At 43.2% G+C, this 18787-nt stretch overlaps 1 protein-coding gene across 1 annotated transcript in view; it reads left to right on the top strand.

Annotated features, from left to right (window-relative positions):
- LOC143997438 (neural-cadherin-like) overlaps positions 1-18787 on the top strand; it is a 137437-nt gene that overhangs the window by 68559 nt on the left and 50091 nt on the right. The window contains exons 16-18 of the mRNA XM_077493054.1: positions 4841-4984; positions 13999-14282; positions 15087-16704. Of these exons, the coding sequence (XP_077349180.1) occupies positions 4841-4984; positions 13999-14282; positions 15087-16704 (2046 nt within the window). The remainder of the gene's footprint in view (positions 1-4840; positions 4985-13998; positions 14283-15086; positions 16705-18787) is intronic.

An 18787-nucleotide genomic window follows, 5' to 3' on the forward strand; every position in this document is an offset into this window, starting at 1 on the left:
TTTTTGGGAGAAGAACGCACATGGTTGACGTTTCTTCTCAAAGTCCTGAAGAAGCACAGCTCCCACCCCCATCGAAGAAGCGTCTACCTCAATAAAAAATGGGTCTTCAGGATTTGGTCTCCTCAAGAGGGGTCCAGAGACAAAGGCCTGTTTCAGATCGTGAAACGCAGAGACAGCCTCGGAAGACCAGTCTTTGGCATTAGCACCCTTCTTGGTCAAAGCGATAATAGGTGCAGCAATGGAAGAGTAATTCCTTATGAACTGCCTATAATAATTTGTGAAGCCAAGGAAGCGCTGTGTGGCCTTGAGGCTAGCAGGAAGGGGCCAGTTGGTAATGGCAGAGACCTTTCCGGGATCCATGCGAAGACCCTCACTAGAAACATAACATCCCAGAAACAGGACCTCGGAACATTCAAAGGAACATTTCTCCATCTTGGCATAGAGATTGTTCTCTCTAAGGCGCTGAAGTACGGTGCGTACATGGTTTCTGTGAGCAGGCAGATTTTGGGAAAAGATGAGAATGTCATCCAGATAGATGACAACAAACTGGTACAGTAGATCCCTGAATATTTCGTTGACAAAGTTCTGGAACACAGCTGGAGCATTACACAAACCAAAAGGCATAACCAAGTACTCGTAATGCCCGTCCCTAGTGTTAAATGCGGTCTTCCATTCGTCACCTTCTCGTATTCGAATGAGGTTGTATGCACCTCTGAGATCCAATTTAGTGAAAATGGAAGCCCCCTTCAACCTGTCAAATAGCTCAGATATTAGAGGTAAGGGGTAACGGTTTTTAATAGTCACAGCGTTTAAACCTCTATAGTCAATGCAGGGCCTGAGGGTGCCATCCTTTTTGGCAACGAAAAAGAACCCTGCTCCTGCAGGCGATGAGGATTTCCGGATGAAACCTCTCTCCAAATTCTCAGCGACATACTCAGACATGGCTTGGGTCTCTGGAATGGATAAAGGGTAGGTACGACCCCTGGGCAGGGTTGCTCCAGGGACAAGGTCAATAGCACAGTCAAAGGATCTGTGAGGAGGAAGCACCTCAGCAGACTTCTTACAGAAGACATCCCGGAAATCGCTATAAGCCGCAGGAAGATCGGACGAGACAGATGTGGTAGCAATGGGAAGTTTCCTCTTGGGGGTCACCTTGGAAAGACAAGACGAGAAACACGAAGGACCCCAGGCCAGGATCTGCCCAGATACCCAGTCCACATGTGGCGAGTGGAGCTGCAACCAAGGAAGACCCAATACAATGGGGGTAGAGGCCTTGGGTAGGATGAGGAAGGAGATCCACTCCTGGTGGAGTATCCCTACCGACATCCTAATAGGTAGCGTCTGGAAACGGATAGGACCCCCTGGGAGCACAGTGCCATCAATTGCCGAGACTACTAGCGGAGTAGCAAGGGGAGAAAGGGTAAGCTTCATAGAAGAGGCAGTTCTCCAGTCCATAAAATTGCCGGCAGCCCCGGAGTCCAGATATGCTAGGACTGATTGGGGAGAAGTGCCTACATGGAGGAACACCGGAAGAAGGAGACGAGAAGGTGATGTTTCTGGGTCCAATACTCCACCTTCCAAATGTATTAGACCCGAGCGTTTCCCGGACGGAGCGAGCAGGAGTCACGAAAATGACCCTTTCCGCCACAATAAAGACACAAGCCCAGAGTTCTGCGTCTAGCACGTTCTTCGGGGGTTAGTCTGGTCCGGCCCAGCTGCATGGGCTCCTCAGCAGACGGAGGATGCTCCACAGGGCGACGGGGAAAAAGCTCAGGCTGACTAGAACCTGGGGGGTGCTGGCGTCTTTTTTCTAAGGACCTCTCCTGGAAGCGAATGTCAATTTGATTACATAAGGAAATGACTTCGTCTAGACCGGCGGGGATAGCTCTTCCTGCTAATTCGTCCTTCACTCGGTCTGAGAGGCCATGTAAAAAGGTTGCGACCAAGGCCTCATTGTTCCAGCTCAATTCCGCTGTAAGGATACGGAACTGAAGTGCATATTGGCCCACTGAACCAGATTCTTGGCGAAGGCGTAAAAGGGCACTAGCCGCAGAAGAAACCCGAGCTGGCTCCTCAAAGATGTTACGAAAGAGCTTCAAGAAGTCGGACAGGCTGGAAACCACTGGATCATTTTTCTCCCACAGGGGGGCAGCCCAGGCTAAAGCTTCACCGGAGAGGAGGGAAATGATATAGGCTACCTTTGCCCGATCGGATAGAAAGTTTTGAGGCTGGAGCTCAAAATGAATGGTGCATTGGCTGAGGAAGCCCCTGCAGGCCTTGGAGTCCCCAGAGAAACGGGACGGAGCAGGCAGTACTAAGGAATGCGTGGATGCGACTGGTGCAATAGGTGCAGTCGCAGACTGTACTTGAGGCTGCGGGTTCGGGGTTCCCAAGGAAGCCTGTAGCTGCTCGAAGCGAGAAGCCAGATCCTGGAGGAATCGCATCACCTGAGTCTGATTAGATTCCTGGGTCTCGAGTCTCCGCACTATGCCCTGCAAAGGATCGACTGCAGGGAGCGGCACGTCAGCCGGGTCCATGGCTGATCAAACTGTCAGGTCACCTAGAGCCCAGGTGACAGGTGCACACCGTAGGGTTGGGGGTGCACCGCTAGGCTGTGGACCCTACGGCTGACGGCTGCAGACGGGGGACAGATCCCACTGGGGTAAGAGCGTAAGATTCCCCGGGGCGCGGAGTCTAAGAGCCAGCTGGTGTTCACCAGAGCTTCGGGTGGTGAAGATGGTCTTGGCTGCAACTGGCTCCAGGTTGCGACCCCCAGGGTCCCCCAGCTCACACCCACAGTAGGGAACAGGAGGATAGGGATGGTGAGGGACAAAGCCAAAGTCGGGGCCACAAGCAGAACAGAATAGTCGGGTACACGCCAATAGGTCAGGGTCACAGGCAAGCAGGGATGGTCAGAACACGCCAAGGTCGGTAACGGAAGTCAGTAGCAGAGCACACGACAGGAAGCAGGAAGCTAATACACAAGGGTTGATCAGCAGGATAGGCTAGCAGTGCAAAGGTTAATATAGTGTAGTCTGATAGGGGCTAGGGTGGAGCCATTCTAGAGGAAGGAAATAAAAGCAGTCAGGTGAAGCTCGGCTGGTCTCTAGAAATGAACACATGCAGACAGGTAAGGAGAACAACTCTAATGCATAACCATGACAGTAATCCTTTGAATTTCTCAATTTTCAGCACAGGAGTTAGCCCGGGATAGCTGGTCAAACCCAGAGAAACAGATCAAGCAGCCAGCAATCAGCAGCCATCCTTTTCCAGACATGCGGCCATATTGAGCCCCCACACGGTGGCAGAACGCCAGGGCCGGTCGCAAGTGTGACCTTTGCAACCCTGGTAGTATCGCCACTGCTACAGTGGGATGAAAACATTTTGCAGAAGCCGTGACTATCAGCAATGTCCCTGCTGAAGTACAATTCTCTAGCTTGTCAGTCACCACTTGGCCGCACCTAGTTCTGCCCATTGTTTTCTGTCTCTGAAACCCTCCCACTGTGAGCTGCAGTGTCTGGGAGAGGGAGCCTGTGATACAGAAATGAAAGAGGATCTTGCTCAGTCAGGAAAGTTAAAGGGAGTTTTTTGTTTATTTAATGAGGCTTGTGCATTACATAGTAACTGCTTTGGTACTTGTTTAGACTTTCATTCAGGAGCCTTTAGTTTAAATTCACATAAAATCTTTAAGTGGAATTCAAGTCTAAAACTAACTATTCTTAAAGATTTCCCTTCCCCTCCTCCTACCTATCATGCCTACCCTGTGTAAAAAAAAGAATCTGTATACTTACCTTTTTTAATCCTGCCTGGGCCAGTCATGTGATCCTACAGGCTCCCCTGTGTCATGGAGCACTCAACAACAGCTTGTAATTCCAGGAGCCTTGATGTCACCCATAGGCTTCCTTGGCCCAGCCACTCTCAGAACTCCCTCCTCTCCCCTGCAGCCACCACTCACTGACAAAGGGAGGCCTATCCTGTAGAATCACGTGACCAGACCGGAGAGGAAAAGGCAAGAACCTACTTCTTTTTTTTCCATGGTATACCAGGTAGGTAGGATAAGGTAGGAAGGAACATTTTTTTACAGTGGTTCTACAATTTAAAGGTTTTGCACCCTAACGCATTTTTTTCCGTTAGGGCGAGAAATAGTGTATTTGTCTATGGATGCACACAGCCTTGCCCAAGAGCACACCCTCATGTATGTCCCCATAGCACACAGCTTGCTATGGGGGCACACACAGGAGGGGAGGAGTGGAAAGCACCAGCAGGGGACCCCAGAAGAGGAAGTAAGGGACCACTCTGTGCAATACCATTGCACAGAGCAGGTAAGTATAGCATCTTTATATTTTCATTAAAAAAATGAAGGTTTACATTCACTTTAAGTTTGAATTCTACTTTTTAAGGAAAGATGAAAAAAAGAATGGTCTGGCAACAGGGTCTAACTTTACCTACAGTACATCATTTTCACCGATGATGTAACCAACCAGAGCATATATAGTAAAAATTTAATAGACTATCAGTTAATAAAAAAGTGCAATTTTTTTAGGAAAAGCTGTAAAAGCAGGTGGCTATGTTATCATAGTTTTAGTGATTTTCAATATACAAAGCCTAAATGAAATATATAGATGAAAGTAAAGTTCAGTAACTCTCTAGTGTATATGCTTCATGTGAAATTTAAGTTAGTAGATAATGCACAGCCTATGTCTAATTGCTTGATGTGGTTAACAACACTACTTTTCTTTTGTTTTAATTTTTACTTAGTCAATGATTGTCTTTGTAAGAAAATTTCTAAAGAGGTGGCTCCATGCAAAAAAATGTGACTTAAGAACTGTCTTGTCTTTAGATACGGCCTACATGAGAATATTTGTCAGTGACATCAATGACAATGCACCTATGTTCCCACTACAGAGATATGAGACTAGTGTGGAAGAGGACAAAGATGTGGGTTATGTTGTAATAACTGTAAGCGCTGTGGATGAAGATGAAGGTGAAGTATGAATTTGTCTACTTGTGTATGCGTATTATATTACAAATCGGTCATTAATCTGTGGAAAGCTGAGATGTAAACTTTAGAATGCAGCCGGAGAGTTGACTCCCTCATATTATACACTGGGAGTATTCAAAAGCAATGACACCTTTACTAGATGGAGTAGGGAAACTTCTTTGGGAACTATGTGGGAGAAATGTTCTCTCTCTGCGGTCCAAATAAAATATGCCAGTGGCTAATTCAATCCAATAAAGTCCACCTGCATTTAAAAAATATTTTTTCTCTTAGTTTTTGTAATGAAATCCTAATAATGCACAGGCTTTCCAAAATTAGTTTTTATATTAATGCCCCAAACAATTTTATTTTAGTTTTAATTACTGTAGGGAAAAATTTAACTTTCTAAACCTATTACTGATAATTTCCCTAACTTCTGTGAGGCTCGTAAAAGAAATGAGGGGTATTGGTGTCACTGGGACAGAAAGGCACGGACAGCAATAAAAACATCATCAGGAGTAAAAGCATTACTCTTTTTACAAAATTTTTTTTTTTTTTGGTTTTTATCTGTGTGCCTGTTGAAAAGATTTGCCATCAACTCTTCTTCTGGGAGGAATTGAAGCTAAATCTTCCTAATAAGGATGCAGACTGTAATAAAAACCTGACAGAGGTTTCAACTCCTACCTGCTATAGCCAAAGTTGGGCTGGAAATGACAGCTCTTTTTTATATGTTGCTGGCATGTTTTAAAATATTTCTCCCACTGCTACTGAAAACAGTAGCTTGTACAGGAAGAAATCAATACTGGAACAACAAATGTCATACATTAGGTTCAGTGGCGCCAGTGTTACTAAAACTAAAGCTGTTCATTGACATTCGAGTAATCAGTCATTACAAAAGACCTGAATGTTCTCAGTGTAAGCCCTTTGGTGTGGCCTCTGTTATTGTGTAATCTTTAACAAAAAGCTTACAGAAAGTAAAAATAATAATATTTGTATATTCAGCCCCCTGAGTCAATACTTTGTAGAACCATCTTTTGCTACAATTACAGCTGCAAGTCTTTTTGGGGATGTCTCTACCAGCTTTGCTCATCTAGAGAGTGACATTTTTGCCCATTCTTCTTTTCCAAATAGCTCTGTCAGATTGGATGGAGAGCATCTGTGAACAGCAATTTTCATGTCTTGCCACTGAATCTCAATTAGCTTTAAGTCTGGACTTTGACTAGGACATTCTAACACATGAATATACTTTGATCTAAACCATTCCATTGTAGCTCTGGCTGTATGTTTAGGGTCATTGTCTTGCTGGAAGGTGAACCTCCACCCTAGTCTCTAGTCTTTTGCAGACTAAGCCCCCATGCACACGGTCGGACATTTCAACAACAAAATCCGTCTGATTTTTTCGGACGGATTTTGTCCGAAACTGTTGTTGCTTACAGATGGTCAGACAAAGTTGTTGGAAAATCCGATCATTCGGGAAGTGGGGACATTCGTTCGTTGCATCGGGACTACGTTGCGGCTGGTAGCCAATAGTTTGGTCTCGTAATTTGATCTGAGCATGCGTGGCACTTTGTCCGATCGGAATTCTCTACAAACGATTGGAAAAAGTCTGATCGGATTTTGTTGTCGGAAAATTTGAGGTCCTGCTCTCAAATTTTTTCCGTCGGAAATTCCAATGGAAAAAGTCTGATAGAGCCCACACACGGATTTTCCGACAATATAATCCGATCGGACCTTTTCCGTCTGAATTTCGGACCGTGTGTACAGGGCATAACCCTAATTCCCTAATAAGATTGCCCTGTATTTGGCTCCATCCATCTTCCCATCCATGTTTCACGGTGGGGATGGTGTGTTCAAAGTGATGTGCAGTGTTAATTTTCCACGACACATATAGCGTTTTGCTTTTAGGCCAAAAAGTTACATTTTGGTCTTAGCTGACCAGAGCACCTTCTTCCACACGTTTGCTGTGTCCTCCTCATGGCTTCTTGCAAACTGCAAACTGGATTTCTAAGGCCGCGTACACACGGGCGGACTGTTCGCCCAACTTTGTCCGCTGAACAGTGTTTGGGCGGACAGTCCGCTCGTGTGTGGGCTTTCAGCGGACAGTTTCAGCGGACAGTTGGACGGACAAGGTTTTTCGGAATTTCCGAAAAACTGTCCGCTGAAACCTTGTTTCAGCGAACAGCCCGCTCGTGTGTAGGCTTGTTCGTCAAACAAAGTTGCGCGCATGCTCAGAAAGGATTTTCACGCCGAAAGCTATAATGCAGTGTATAGGACGTCGTATTTTTCGTCCCGTCGTACGTGCCGTTCACGTCATCGCGCACGGTTTCAGCAAACTGTTCGTCCGTCGTGTGTGGCCATGTCCGTCCATGCTAAGTTTGAGCGGACTGTTTGCCGAAACTGTTGGACGGACAAAGTTGGGCGAACAGTCCGCGCGTGTGTACGCGGCCTTATGGCTTTCTTCTTGCTGCTCTTCCACAAAGGCCAGAATTGTGGAGTGCACAACTAATAACGACCGTGACACCAGGTGCCCAAAGCAGAGCAGACTGTGAGTGTACAGTAATAACACATAGCTCCCAACCGTCCCTGATTTTGAAGGGCTGTCCCTGATTTGGAGCAATGTCCCCCTGTCCCTCTTTCCTCCTCATTTGTCCCTCATTTTGGTCTGATCTATAAAGTATATAAAATGCACTTTTTATCTTTCAAAAAGTGTTCCCCAGTGCTAAACCTTTCATCCAAATTCTAAATTGCTGCATTTGTAAATTTTAAGACCCAATATAAAAGAATAGTAGTGGTGGTAAAAGCACTTGTGGATTTAATTAACCTTTTTTTAAAAATGATTATTTCCTCTTTAAGGGGCATGGCAGGGGGTTTGTCCTATGCCTACATACGTTTGCTAGTAGGTGTCCCTATCCCTCATCTTAAAATGTTGGGAGGTATTATAACAGTTGTGGTAAATTGCAATTACAGCAGTTCTGAGGCCTCCCCTCCCCCCAGACCAACGTCCGTCACACACACTGTGCAACTGTGCATTACAGGCCTCCTCTGACCACTTGCAGTGGCGCCCGGGGCACTGTGGATTACAGGTCATCCCTCAGACCACCATCCAGCAATGTGCAGCATTACAAGCCTCCTCTGACCACTGGCAGTGCCATCTAGGGCACCGTGCATTACAGGCTATCCCTCAGACCTGAGACCAACAACCAGCACTCTGCAGCATTACAGGCCTGCTCAGACCTCTGTCCAGAGCACTCTGCAGCATTACAGGCCTCCTCAGACTACTGTCCAGAGCACTGTGCAGCATTACAGATCTCCTCAGACCTCTGTTCAGAGAACTATGCAGCAATACAGGCCTCAGACCTCTGTCCAGAGCACTGTGCAGCATTACAAAATTAACCCCTTGATCGCCCCTAGTGTTTAACCCCTTCCCTGCTATTGTCATTTACATAGTAATCAGTGCATTTTTATAGCACTGATCGCTGTATAAATGACAATGGTCCCAAAATGGTGTCAAAAGTGTCTGATGTGTCCACCATAATGTCACAGTCATGATAAAAATCGCAGATCGCCGCCATTACTAATAAAAAAAAAATGAATAATAAAAATGCTATAAATCTATTTTGTAGACGCTATAACTTTTGTGCAAACCAATCAATATATGCTTATTGTGATTTTTTTTACCAAAAATATGCTTTGTTTGCATAGGACTCTCCCCGTTCTACCTCTCCACACCGCAATCGCAGGCCGCCGATATGCACATATCGGCCTAAACTAAGAAAAAAAAAAAATTCTATATTTTTTTGGGGATATTTATTATAGCAAAAAGAAAAAAATATTGCTTTTTTTTTTCAAAATTGTCACTTTTTTTGTTTATAGCGCAAGAAAAATAAAAACCGTAGAGGTGATCAAATACCACCAAAAGAAAGCTCTATTTGTGGGAAAAAAATTAAAACACTTTTGTTTGCGTGCAACGTTGCATGGCCACGCAATCGTCAGTTAAAGTGACGCAGTGCCGTATCGCAAAAAGTGCTCTGGTCAGGAAGGGGGGTAAATCCTTCCGGGCTGAAGTGGTTAAGCAGTTCCTGAATATTCTCATCTGCCACATCAACAAGGGTTTTCACAGACCTCAGAATTGATAAAAAAACAAGCAGCTGCTGCAAGCACTGGCGAGAACATTTCATCAGTTACTTGGATCTAGGAATGAATGAAGCAAAACGCTGGTGCACATTCTCTTTTTCTGGGCAATTGAGGCATGGTCTTGGTAGCTAGTGTTCTGTTTAAAGTCTTCAAGGTGGCTGAGTAGAGAGTAGATCAAAGAGGGCAGGGACATGGACATGGTATCACTCTGGAGGGTTTTAGTATGTTCTCCTCAGCAAAAGGCAGCAGTAGGTCATGCAATGATGTGGGCTTTTTTCATTTAACTAGGGAGCAAGCTGTGTCCCATACCATGTTATTTGTGATTTGGCAGACCAATTTTTTTCAGTTTAAGAAGCCTTTCGATCATGTTGAATGTACTAGTAGTATTACTTGACCAAAGTATGGGGCAGCCATTTAAAAGAGTAAGGCCACAATGCTCCAATATCTTCAGTGTTGCAATGGAATGGAAGACTTAAAGACGGTCACTATTGATCTTGCTTTATCAAAGATTGCTTTAAGATTTGCCTCCATGCACCAGACTAGACCACACATGGTGTCCGGTCCAACATCTTATGGGAAAAGTTTTACACGAGCTACAAATAAAGTGGAAAAATAACAAAGATACACAAGTAGAGCAGACAGCCCCCAGATCCTTAATTTCATATCCATTTGATAATTGACTGTAGTGTCATCATGTAAAAGAATAATAAAAATGGCTCACCGCAGATCATTCATTTTGGACTCAGTCTTACAGTCATGGGGCAGTCTTCCTCCCTAGAGCTGGGTGGTTCCTCTGCTGCTGCTGTAGTTTGTTTAAATGCTGCTACCATATTACTACTATTTTCTGTTATAATGCTTAGGATCTTCCTCTTTGGTATGTCCCACTCATGCAGGCATTTGTCCACACAGTGATTTAATTGACTGTGCAGTGTGTGGGTGGGCTTCGGGCTACTTGCTCTCTACAACGGAAAAGTAGCATGCACTTATAGCAAGGGATGAAGCTGTGACTCAAAAAATTAATATTTTTGTAAACTTTGCTTTACAAAGTAAAGACATTATATAATGGCTAAATCTGTGTCTGTGTAATTTGTTCAAACCATAACTAATAACATGATTAGGTGTTTTTTGTTTTACTCTTTTTACTCTTTTACAGGAGTGTATAATGAGTTTTAAAATTCTAGAGAAATGCTCAAAAAATGCATTATTTAACTAAACACATTTGATTTTAGTCAAATAAAATAATTTTAGTTGACTTAAATAATTTTAGTAGACTGAAATGTACTGGAGATTTTTGTAGACTGAAATGTAATAGAGATTTAGTCGACTAAATATGACTAAAACAATAGCAGAAGACTAAAATGGGACTAAAACTAAAATGCCATTTTAGTCCTAAGACTAAAACTAAATAGAAATGTGCTGCCAAAATTAACACTGCTACAGAATTACATAGTTAGTCAGGTTGAAAAAAGATACAAGTCCATCTAGTTCAACCAAAAAAAAATAAAAAAATCCATTCCAATATACACAATCCTTCACCCACAGACAGGCCCGGACTGGGACAAAAAACAGGCCCGCGCAATTTAGACTGAGCAGCCAATTTTCCAGCAACCACCCGTTCGCGAGGGCGGTTGGTGACGGGATAATCACGGAGTCCGTCCTCCGCACTCTAATGTGGCATTGTGATATAAAGGGGACAGCACTGTAAAGGAAACTGTAATGATTACAGTCCCCCTTTTCAGTGCAGTTCCCTTTTCATCACAGTGCCCCTACCAATCACAGCGCCCCATCACAGTGCCCCTACCAATCACAGTCCTCCATCACAGTGCCCCTACCAATCACAGCGCCCCATCACAGTGCCCCTACCAATCACAGCCCTCCATCACAGTGCCCCTACCAATCACAGCGCCCCATCACAGTGCCCCTACCAATCACAGTCCTCCATCACAGTGCCCCTACCAATCACAGCGCCCCATCACAGTGCCCCTACCAATCACAGCCCTCCATCACAGTGCCCCTACCAATCACAGCCCTCCATCACAGTGCCCCTACCAATCACAGCCCTCCATCACAGTGCCCCTACCAATCACAGCCCTCCATCACAGTGCCCCTACCAATCACAGACCCCCATCACAGTGTCCCTTGCAGTCATGCCCCCCTCTCTGCCTCCCCTGCGCAGTCCTACCTTTGGCAGGGCAGAGGCAGGATTCAGCCTGTGTGTCCTCTACAGGCTCTCCCACCCCTCCGTTGATGTCATCCTATCAGCAAAGTAGGGCGCGGGAGGAGCTGTAGAGCTGGATCCTATTAACAAACGGGGGATTACCCACTTGTTGATGTGAAAATAATCCCGCTCTCTGTGCAGATCTCCAGCTCCTCCCGCCCCCTACTCTGCTGATAGGATGATATTGTTGGAAGGGTGGGATAGCCAGTAGAGGACACACAGGCATAGCCGCATAGTATCCCCCTCTCTCAAGCACTCTGTATATCAGATCTATGTCAGTAGAACACTCTTTCAAATAATGATGGGGTTGGCTTTAAATGCTGTGATCATCTTTTTTCCATCTATAATATTTTAGGTTCTCATATTTTTCTTTTTTCCCCTCTTTCTGGGTTTTTATTCTTCGTGTTCTTTCATTTTTATCCTTTATTTATTATTATTTTTATTTTCTTCTTTTTTTTCCTTTTCTTTTTATTATTATTTATATATTTTTTTTATTTTTTATAATTTTTATTTTATTTTTATATTTATTAATATTTTTATTTTTTCACACTTTTATTTTTTCTTACTTAGGTAATTTTCTTAACTTTTTTTTTAAAGTTAATTTTCCAACATTTTTCTCAGTTTCACCTTATCCTCTTAATTTGTCTATTTTTCCCACTCATTTTTTTCTTTTTTACTATTCTCATTTCTCTTCTTTTTTATTTTTCACTCGTAATTTTTCTCTTATTTTCCTCTCCTTTGTCTCTTTTTTTTCTCTCTTTTTCTTTATATATCCCCCCTTTTTTTCTATCTGTTCTTCTTCCCACCTTCCCCTCTTCTTCCCCCTTTCTTATCTCCTTTTTGCCGCCATTTATCTTTATCTATTTACACTTTCCTCCATTGTCCTCTATTACTCCCCGGACTGCCTTCTCATTTACCTGTTTTCCTTCCTTGTGTCTCCCTTCCTTGTATACACTCTGAATTGGCTTGACGTCTCACGTTTACGTCCATTCAAAGCCCTGGCAGCGTCCCGTTGCCTAGCAATCGTCGGCCGCAGCGCGCGTTCGCGCGTACAGCGATCGCTGTTTTAATTGGGTCCGACTTGGTGCCTAGCAACCACGGATCCCTGTTCAGTGTACAGATCTCCGGCTCCTCCAGCCCCTGTTCTGCTGATAGATGACATCGTCGGCAGGGGAGGAGAGCCTGGAGAGGAGACACAGGCACAGCCGCACAGCGGGAGGTGAGCGGGGACCGCGGCCTGTGTTAACCCTCTCCAGGCCGCGGTCACCGCTTACCTCCCGCTGTGCAGCCCGGCCATCATCGGGCATCAGATCACGGCCCCGAGGTTGAGCCCGGCGGCCTCGGCCCACCGGGCAAATGCCCGGTATGCCCTATGGCCAGTCCGGGCCTGCCCACAGATCCAGAGGAAGGTGAAAAACCCCAACAAAGCATGCTCCAATTTTCTACAGCAGGGGAAACATTCCTTCCTGAACCCCCAGGAGGCAATCAGATTTTCCCTGCATAAACTTTACCTATAAATTTTAGTACCCAGTTAAATTATGTACATTTAGGAAAGAATCCAGGCCTTTTTTAAAGCAATCTACTTTAAAAAGGTGCCATTGGCCTCTTAGCTACTTCTCTGATTAATGCTCTTCCTGCCCAGCCTGTCAGTTTAGGTGGACAGACATTTCTTGGTTGGTTTGCAGTTGGGCCATCCTCTTTCCATTTTTGGATGATGGATTGAGCAGTGCTCTGTGAGATGTTCAAAGCTTGGGATATTTTTTTATAACCTAACCCTGCTTTAAACTTCTCTACAACTTTATCACTGACCTGTCTGGTGTGTGCCTTTGCCTTCATGATGCTGTTTGTTCACTAAGGTTCTCTAACAAACCTCTGAGGGTTTCACAGAACACCAAGATTAAATTACACACAGGTGGACTCTATTCACTAATTAGGTGACTTCTTAAGGCAATTGGTTCCACTAGATTTCAGTTAGGGGTATCAGAGTAAAGGGGGCCGAATAAAAATGCAAACCACACTTTAGATATATATTTGTAAAAAAAAAGAAACATTTATAATTTTCCTTCCACTTTACAATTATGTGCCACTTTGTGTTGGTCTATCACATAAAATCCCAACAAAATAAATGTACGTTCTTGGTTGTAACATGACAAAATGTGGAAAATTTCAAGGGGTTTGAATAGTTTTTCAAGGCACTGTAGCTTTTGAACCCCCTACCACCTTTCCAATGTGAATACGTATTTTTGCCTTCAGCCCACTGGATAGTTCTGTATATACAGCAAATATATGATCAGCAGAACCAATAGATTAGGTTCTTGTAACAGATGCTGAGGATGCACAGGAGTGCAGTGATTATTATATTTGTTTGGTTTGCTAGTGTGAAATAAGGGACTGGGGCAGGGAAAATTCTCAGTAAAGCTAAAAAAAGTTTAAAGAAGGTTTCCACAAAAAAATGGAAGTCATTTTCCTCTTTAATTGTTCTTAATGGGATTGGTCAATCAATATTTGGATTTCAGTCCACTAAGCATTTCAGATAACAGAGGGTTGATATTTCTCCATTCTTTCCTTTCACATGGAGCTTTCGTTTCCATCTTATATTTCTCATATTAGTACTGTTCCTTGCAAAATATTAGCCTTCCAGATTTTTATTTGTAATACTTTTCCACAGGTGCCAATGCCAAGCTCAGATACCAGATCACCAGTGGAAATGCCAAGGGCATATTTGATGTGGAACCAGAGATCGGAGCAATATTTCTCACCCAGAGCCTGAATTATGAAGAGGACATGCTCTTTGAGTTGAGACTGGTGGCATCAGATGGTAAATGGGAAAATCACACTCTTGTGGTCATCAGCGTGGTCAATTTAAATGACGAGGCCCCGGTCTTCACACAGAGTGAATATCATGATAGTATTCTGGAGGAACTGACAGAGCTCCCTGTACTGGTGCTGCAAGTAAGTACCCACATAATTGCTGAAATGTTACTGTGAGTTTAAGAAATCTATACAGTGTGTATAATTTGTGTGTTGAGTTCACACGCAGCATGCACTCAATCCCTAGCTTCCCAAAAGACTCTGTAGTCCTTTTCTCATAAAGGTCAGATTACTTATTAAACTGTCATCCTAAAGGGGGCCTGACTTATGGAATACTACTGTGCACAAAAAAAAATCTGAGCGCTAAGGACTACTTACCTATATTGTCCCTGGGCTTGCTAGAGCTGATCTTTCTCCATTACCAAAATACAATACAATGTCTTGTTCTGCACTGTGTCTCTATTTGGAGACAGCCATCTTGATAGAGGATCTGTGATTTGCTTTCTCATGTTAGAACTGATACCCTGATAACTGGTGATCTAGTAACTAGTGGGGTAATAGTGAAGAAGCAGCAGGATTATATGTAGAAATCACAGATTCACAGAGTGGATGATGGATCAGCAAGCAGTAGGTGAGTTCTTTACCAAATGTGGTATTGGTGAAGTGGATGTTTACAATCTGGTCATGTTCTTGTGTGACGGGGATGCCGGGATCACAAGACTGACTGAACAGAATTACTAATCCTTTTGTATAGTTTTTTGTGTGTATATAGTTCTATTTGGATGTAAACTATTTTATTCTGGCTAAATTCCTGGACTCACTTTTAAAAATATCTTTATGCAGTAGATCTGTTTTTTTTTACAATTTGATTAACATATTATCCTTTGTATTTTTGTTTAATGATAAAGAAAATAGCCACTCGTTTTTTGTTTTTGTTTTGACCAGGTTTCTGCTACCGATCCTGACCAAGAAGCAGATCAGAGTGCTCTTCGTTACTCCTTGCATGGTCAGGGAGCCAACAGTGAGTTCATCATTGACCAGTACAATGGAAAAATATATGTACAGAAAACTCTAGATCGAGAACAGCGCACAACTTGGCGCTTCCTAGTTCTTGCCACTGATGCAAATGGTGAAGGTTTGACTGGATTCGCTGATGTGATAGTTGACGTTAAAGATATAAATGACAATCCACCGATGTTCCTGTGCACCTCTGATGGCTGCTTTGTGGGCTATGTGCCAGAAAATTCCCCTGCAGATACTACAGTGATGGAGATAACAGCTTTTGACTTGGATGACCCAAAATCTGGGAAGAATGCCATTTTGACCTATAGAATTGTCCAGAATGTCAAAAATGAGATAAACCTTAATTTGTTTGGAATTCATCCTTCTACTGGCTCCATATACACTGTGCTGGGTTCTCTGGATAGGGAGAAGGAGGACAGATACCTGATTGTTGTAGAAGCTAAAGATGGAGGTGGTCTTTCTGGGACTGGAACTGCCACAATTATAGTATCTGACGTGAATGACCATGCCCCGGTATTCTCTCAGAAAATGTACACAGCCTCTGTTCCTGAATGTTCTAATGTTAACAGTGAGGTTACTGTTTTACATGCCTGGGACAATGATGAAGGGGAAAATGCAATGATGGCATTCAGCATTGCTGGAGGAGATGATGACCGCAAATTCTTTATAGAGACAGATAAGATCCATAAACGGGGGATCATTCGTCTCAGGAAAAAAGTGGACTATGAAAAACCCTACGAGAGATCATTTAATCTGACCGTAAAAGTTGAAGACATGGATTTCTTCAGTGTGGCCTACTGTATCATCCATGTTGAAGACTCAAATGATCATGCTCCAGTGTTCTATCAATATATGTACGAGTTGCCTCCAATGTCTGAAGATGTCTCCATTGGCACAACAGTGGTTCGGGTATCTGCAGTTGATTTGGATTCAGGAGTGAATGGTTTGTTCTCCTATCACATTCTGGACTCTTCTGATCCTGGTGGACAGTTCTTAGTTGATCATGATGGCCACATTGTGGTCTCCAGGCCATTAGACAGGGAAACATCTCCTTATCATCGGCTGATGGTACTAGCCACAGACATGGGTGAGCCGGCCCTCACTGGAAGCGCAACCATTGTTTTCAGCCTTGAAGATATAAATGATAGTGCTCCTGAATTTGAAGTCCAATATAGCCCAATCATCTGGGAAAACTCAGAGTATCCCCATGTTGTACAAATAAACAAAACATCAACATTATTATATGCTAAAGACAATGACACAGCAGTTAATGGTCCCCCATTTTCATTCTTCTTGTTAAGTAACACTGTGGCTACTGGTGATTGCAGTCTGACAGACTTTCAAAATGGAAGTGCCATGATCACTGCTCTGCGCAGCTTTGACAGAGAAATACAAAAGGTGTTGTATTTACCGATTGTTATTACTGACAGTGGGAGTCCTCCTATCACGTCAACAAATACATTGACAGTTGTAATCGGAGACAGAAACGATCATCCTCATTCTTCTGGACACATGGACTGTACGGTCTACTCATATAAGGGTAACAAATCTCAACTGCGCCTGTTTACAGGAAGCAGGGTTTCTTCTATCCCTTTACATATACAAAGGATAATGCATCCTAGATGCTGTATTTATAAGGAATTCAGTTATCAGCGAGGAGCTCTGCAACCCTTTAAAACATAAAATATAAATGAAATGTATATACAGTAGGTCATGGAGCACCAAAATGTTTTCAGTTTTCGCTATAAACTGTTGTAAGCATGGGTGTCACTATTACTGGGCACACAATGCTTTTCCAACACGTCTAGCAGAGTTCCCCGTGTCCTGACACTACACCTGAGAAAAGATATACATGTGCTCAAATCCCAATAGCTTGAACATGTATTTATTATTATTATTATACAGGATTTATATTGCGCCAACAGTTTATGCAGCGCTTTACAATATAAAAGGAGACAATACAGTTACAATACAATAAAATACAAGAGGATTAAGGGATAGAAGAAACTATCAGGTGCTAAAGGGGAGTGATCACATACAAACACTGCAAATTCTGGATGAACCCTTTGCACACTGCTATACACCCTTTCCAGCAAACTCTGCAACAAAAAACAGGGATTTTTAGTTCATACATATTGCAATAAATGCTTAAGCTGTTCTACTGGATCAAAGTAATCCCTCTTATGGCCAGTACTACACTGTTTTATCACTGCAAATGCTATGGAGGATACCATGCCAACATGGGGGGGGGGGGGGGGGGGGGAGCTACTAGGTTCAGGTCTGGTCATTGACCTGCGTTACAACAGGGAAAAGACAGTGGACACCATGCCAACATGGGGCATACAGACACAGTAATCAGTGGCTTTAGACACAGCTACTCCATGTATCTGACAGGGATACAGTATATTGCATAATACCTAACTGGACAGACTGACACTGTGCCAGTTTGTGAAATGCAATCACAGAAGTAGGACAATGCTGCCAAAATTGTCAGGACAGGTGTGAATGAAAGGAATTGTTTTTGTCAGAGCAGAAGTAATTCTAATGCCGTGTACAGATGACTGGACATTCCGGCAGACTAGGTCCAATGGTCTTCCCAACGGACTCTCAGGCGGAGTTTCGACAGACTTTCCGAATGAATGGACTTGGCCACACACAAACGGACTAAGTCTTTTCGAAAGTCCGTTTGTTTTGAATGTGATGACGTAAGACGGGACTAAAAAAGGAAGTTCAATATCCAGTAGCCAATAGCTTCCCTTGCGTCGTATTTGGTCCGTCGGACCAGCATACAGACGACTGGTTTTCCTGATAGGAATTGAGTCCATCGGACAGATTTGAAACATGTTCTATTTCTAGGTCCGTCTATTTTTTTAAATGAAAAACGATCAGATTAGCCCACACGCAATCGGAAATGTCCGACGGACTGATTTAGTCGGACCTAGTCTTCCGGAAAGTCCGGTCGTGTGTACGCGGCATTAGGGATGAGAATGACATCACAACCAGAATGCATTGCATAAAGCTTTCTATTGCATTAAAAGTGGTGGAAGTCAAGAGAAAAATGCATGCAATACACACTGGTTGTGTCATTACCCTTTAGTCCACCTGGAGCGATATGAACTGGTATGTGTTGCACAAGCTTTTGGGTTTGTTTTCATTACCACAGTTTTATAGATGTCAAATTACCAGGTACACAGATGGACAACATATTATGGTGTGTAGGTATAAACTTGATGTTCCAACATAGCAATGTCAGTATTATAACATAATTATTTACACCCTAATTATTTACACCCAGTTACACCTAATTTTTGAGGACCTTTCTGATATACAGTATGTAAATATGGGCAAATATTATTTCTTTATTGTACTTTTGAACACACATTGACCTTATTGACATAGCACTTAACGTGCCCAAATGTCTCTCAGCCTTATCTGGCTGTCTCTTTTTTTACTGATTATTTTAAACAATCTTTCTATTGAATCAAAAGTAGTTGAATTCAAGAGACAAAAATTATGCAAAAATACATTTATTCAAAAATTGGTTACATCAGTTGACAACATTTCTTTAATCGTACATCATGGGACACAGCGCCATAGTAATTACTATGTGGGTTATAGTCCAC

Source organism: Lithobates pipiens, unplaced genomic scaffold (assembly GCF_037356315.1).
Source record: "Lithobates pipiens isolate NorthernLeopardFrog02 unplaced genomic scaffold, aLitPip1_a1.2 Scaffold_19, whole genome shotgun sequence".
Taxonomy (NCBI): Eukaryota; Metazoa; Chordata; class Amphibia; order Anura; family Ranidae; genus Lithobates; species Lithobates pipiens.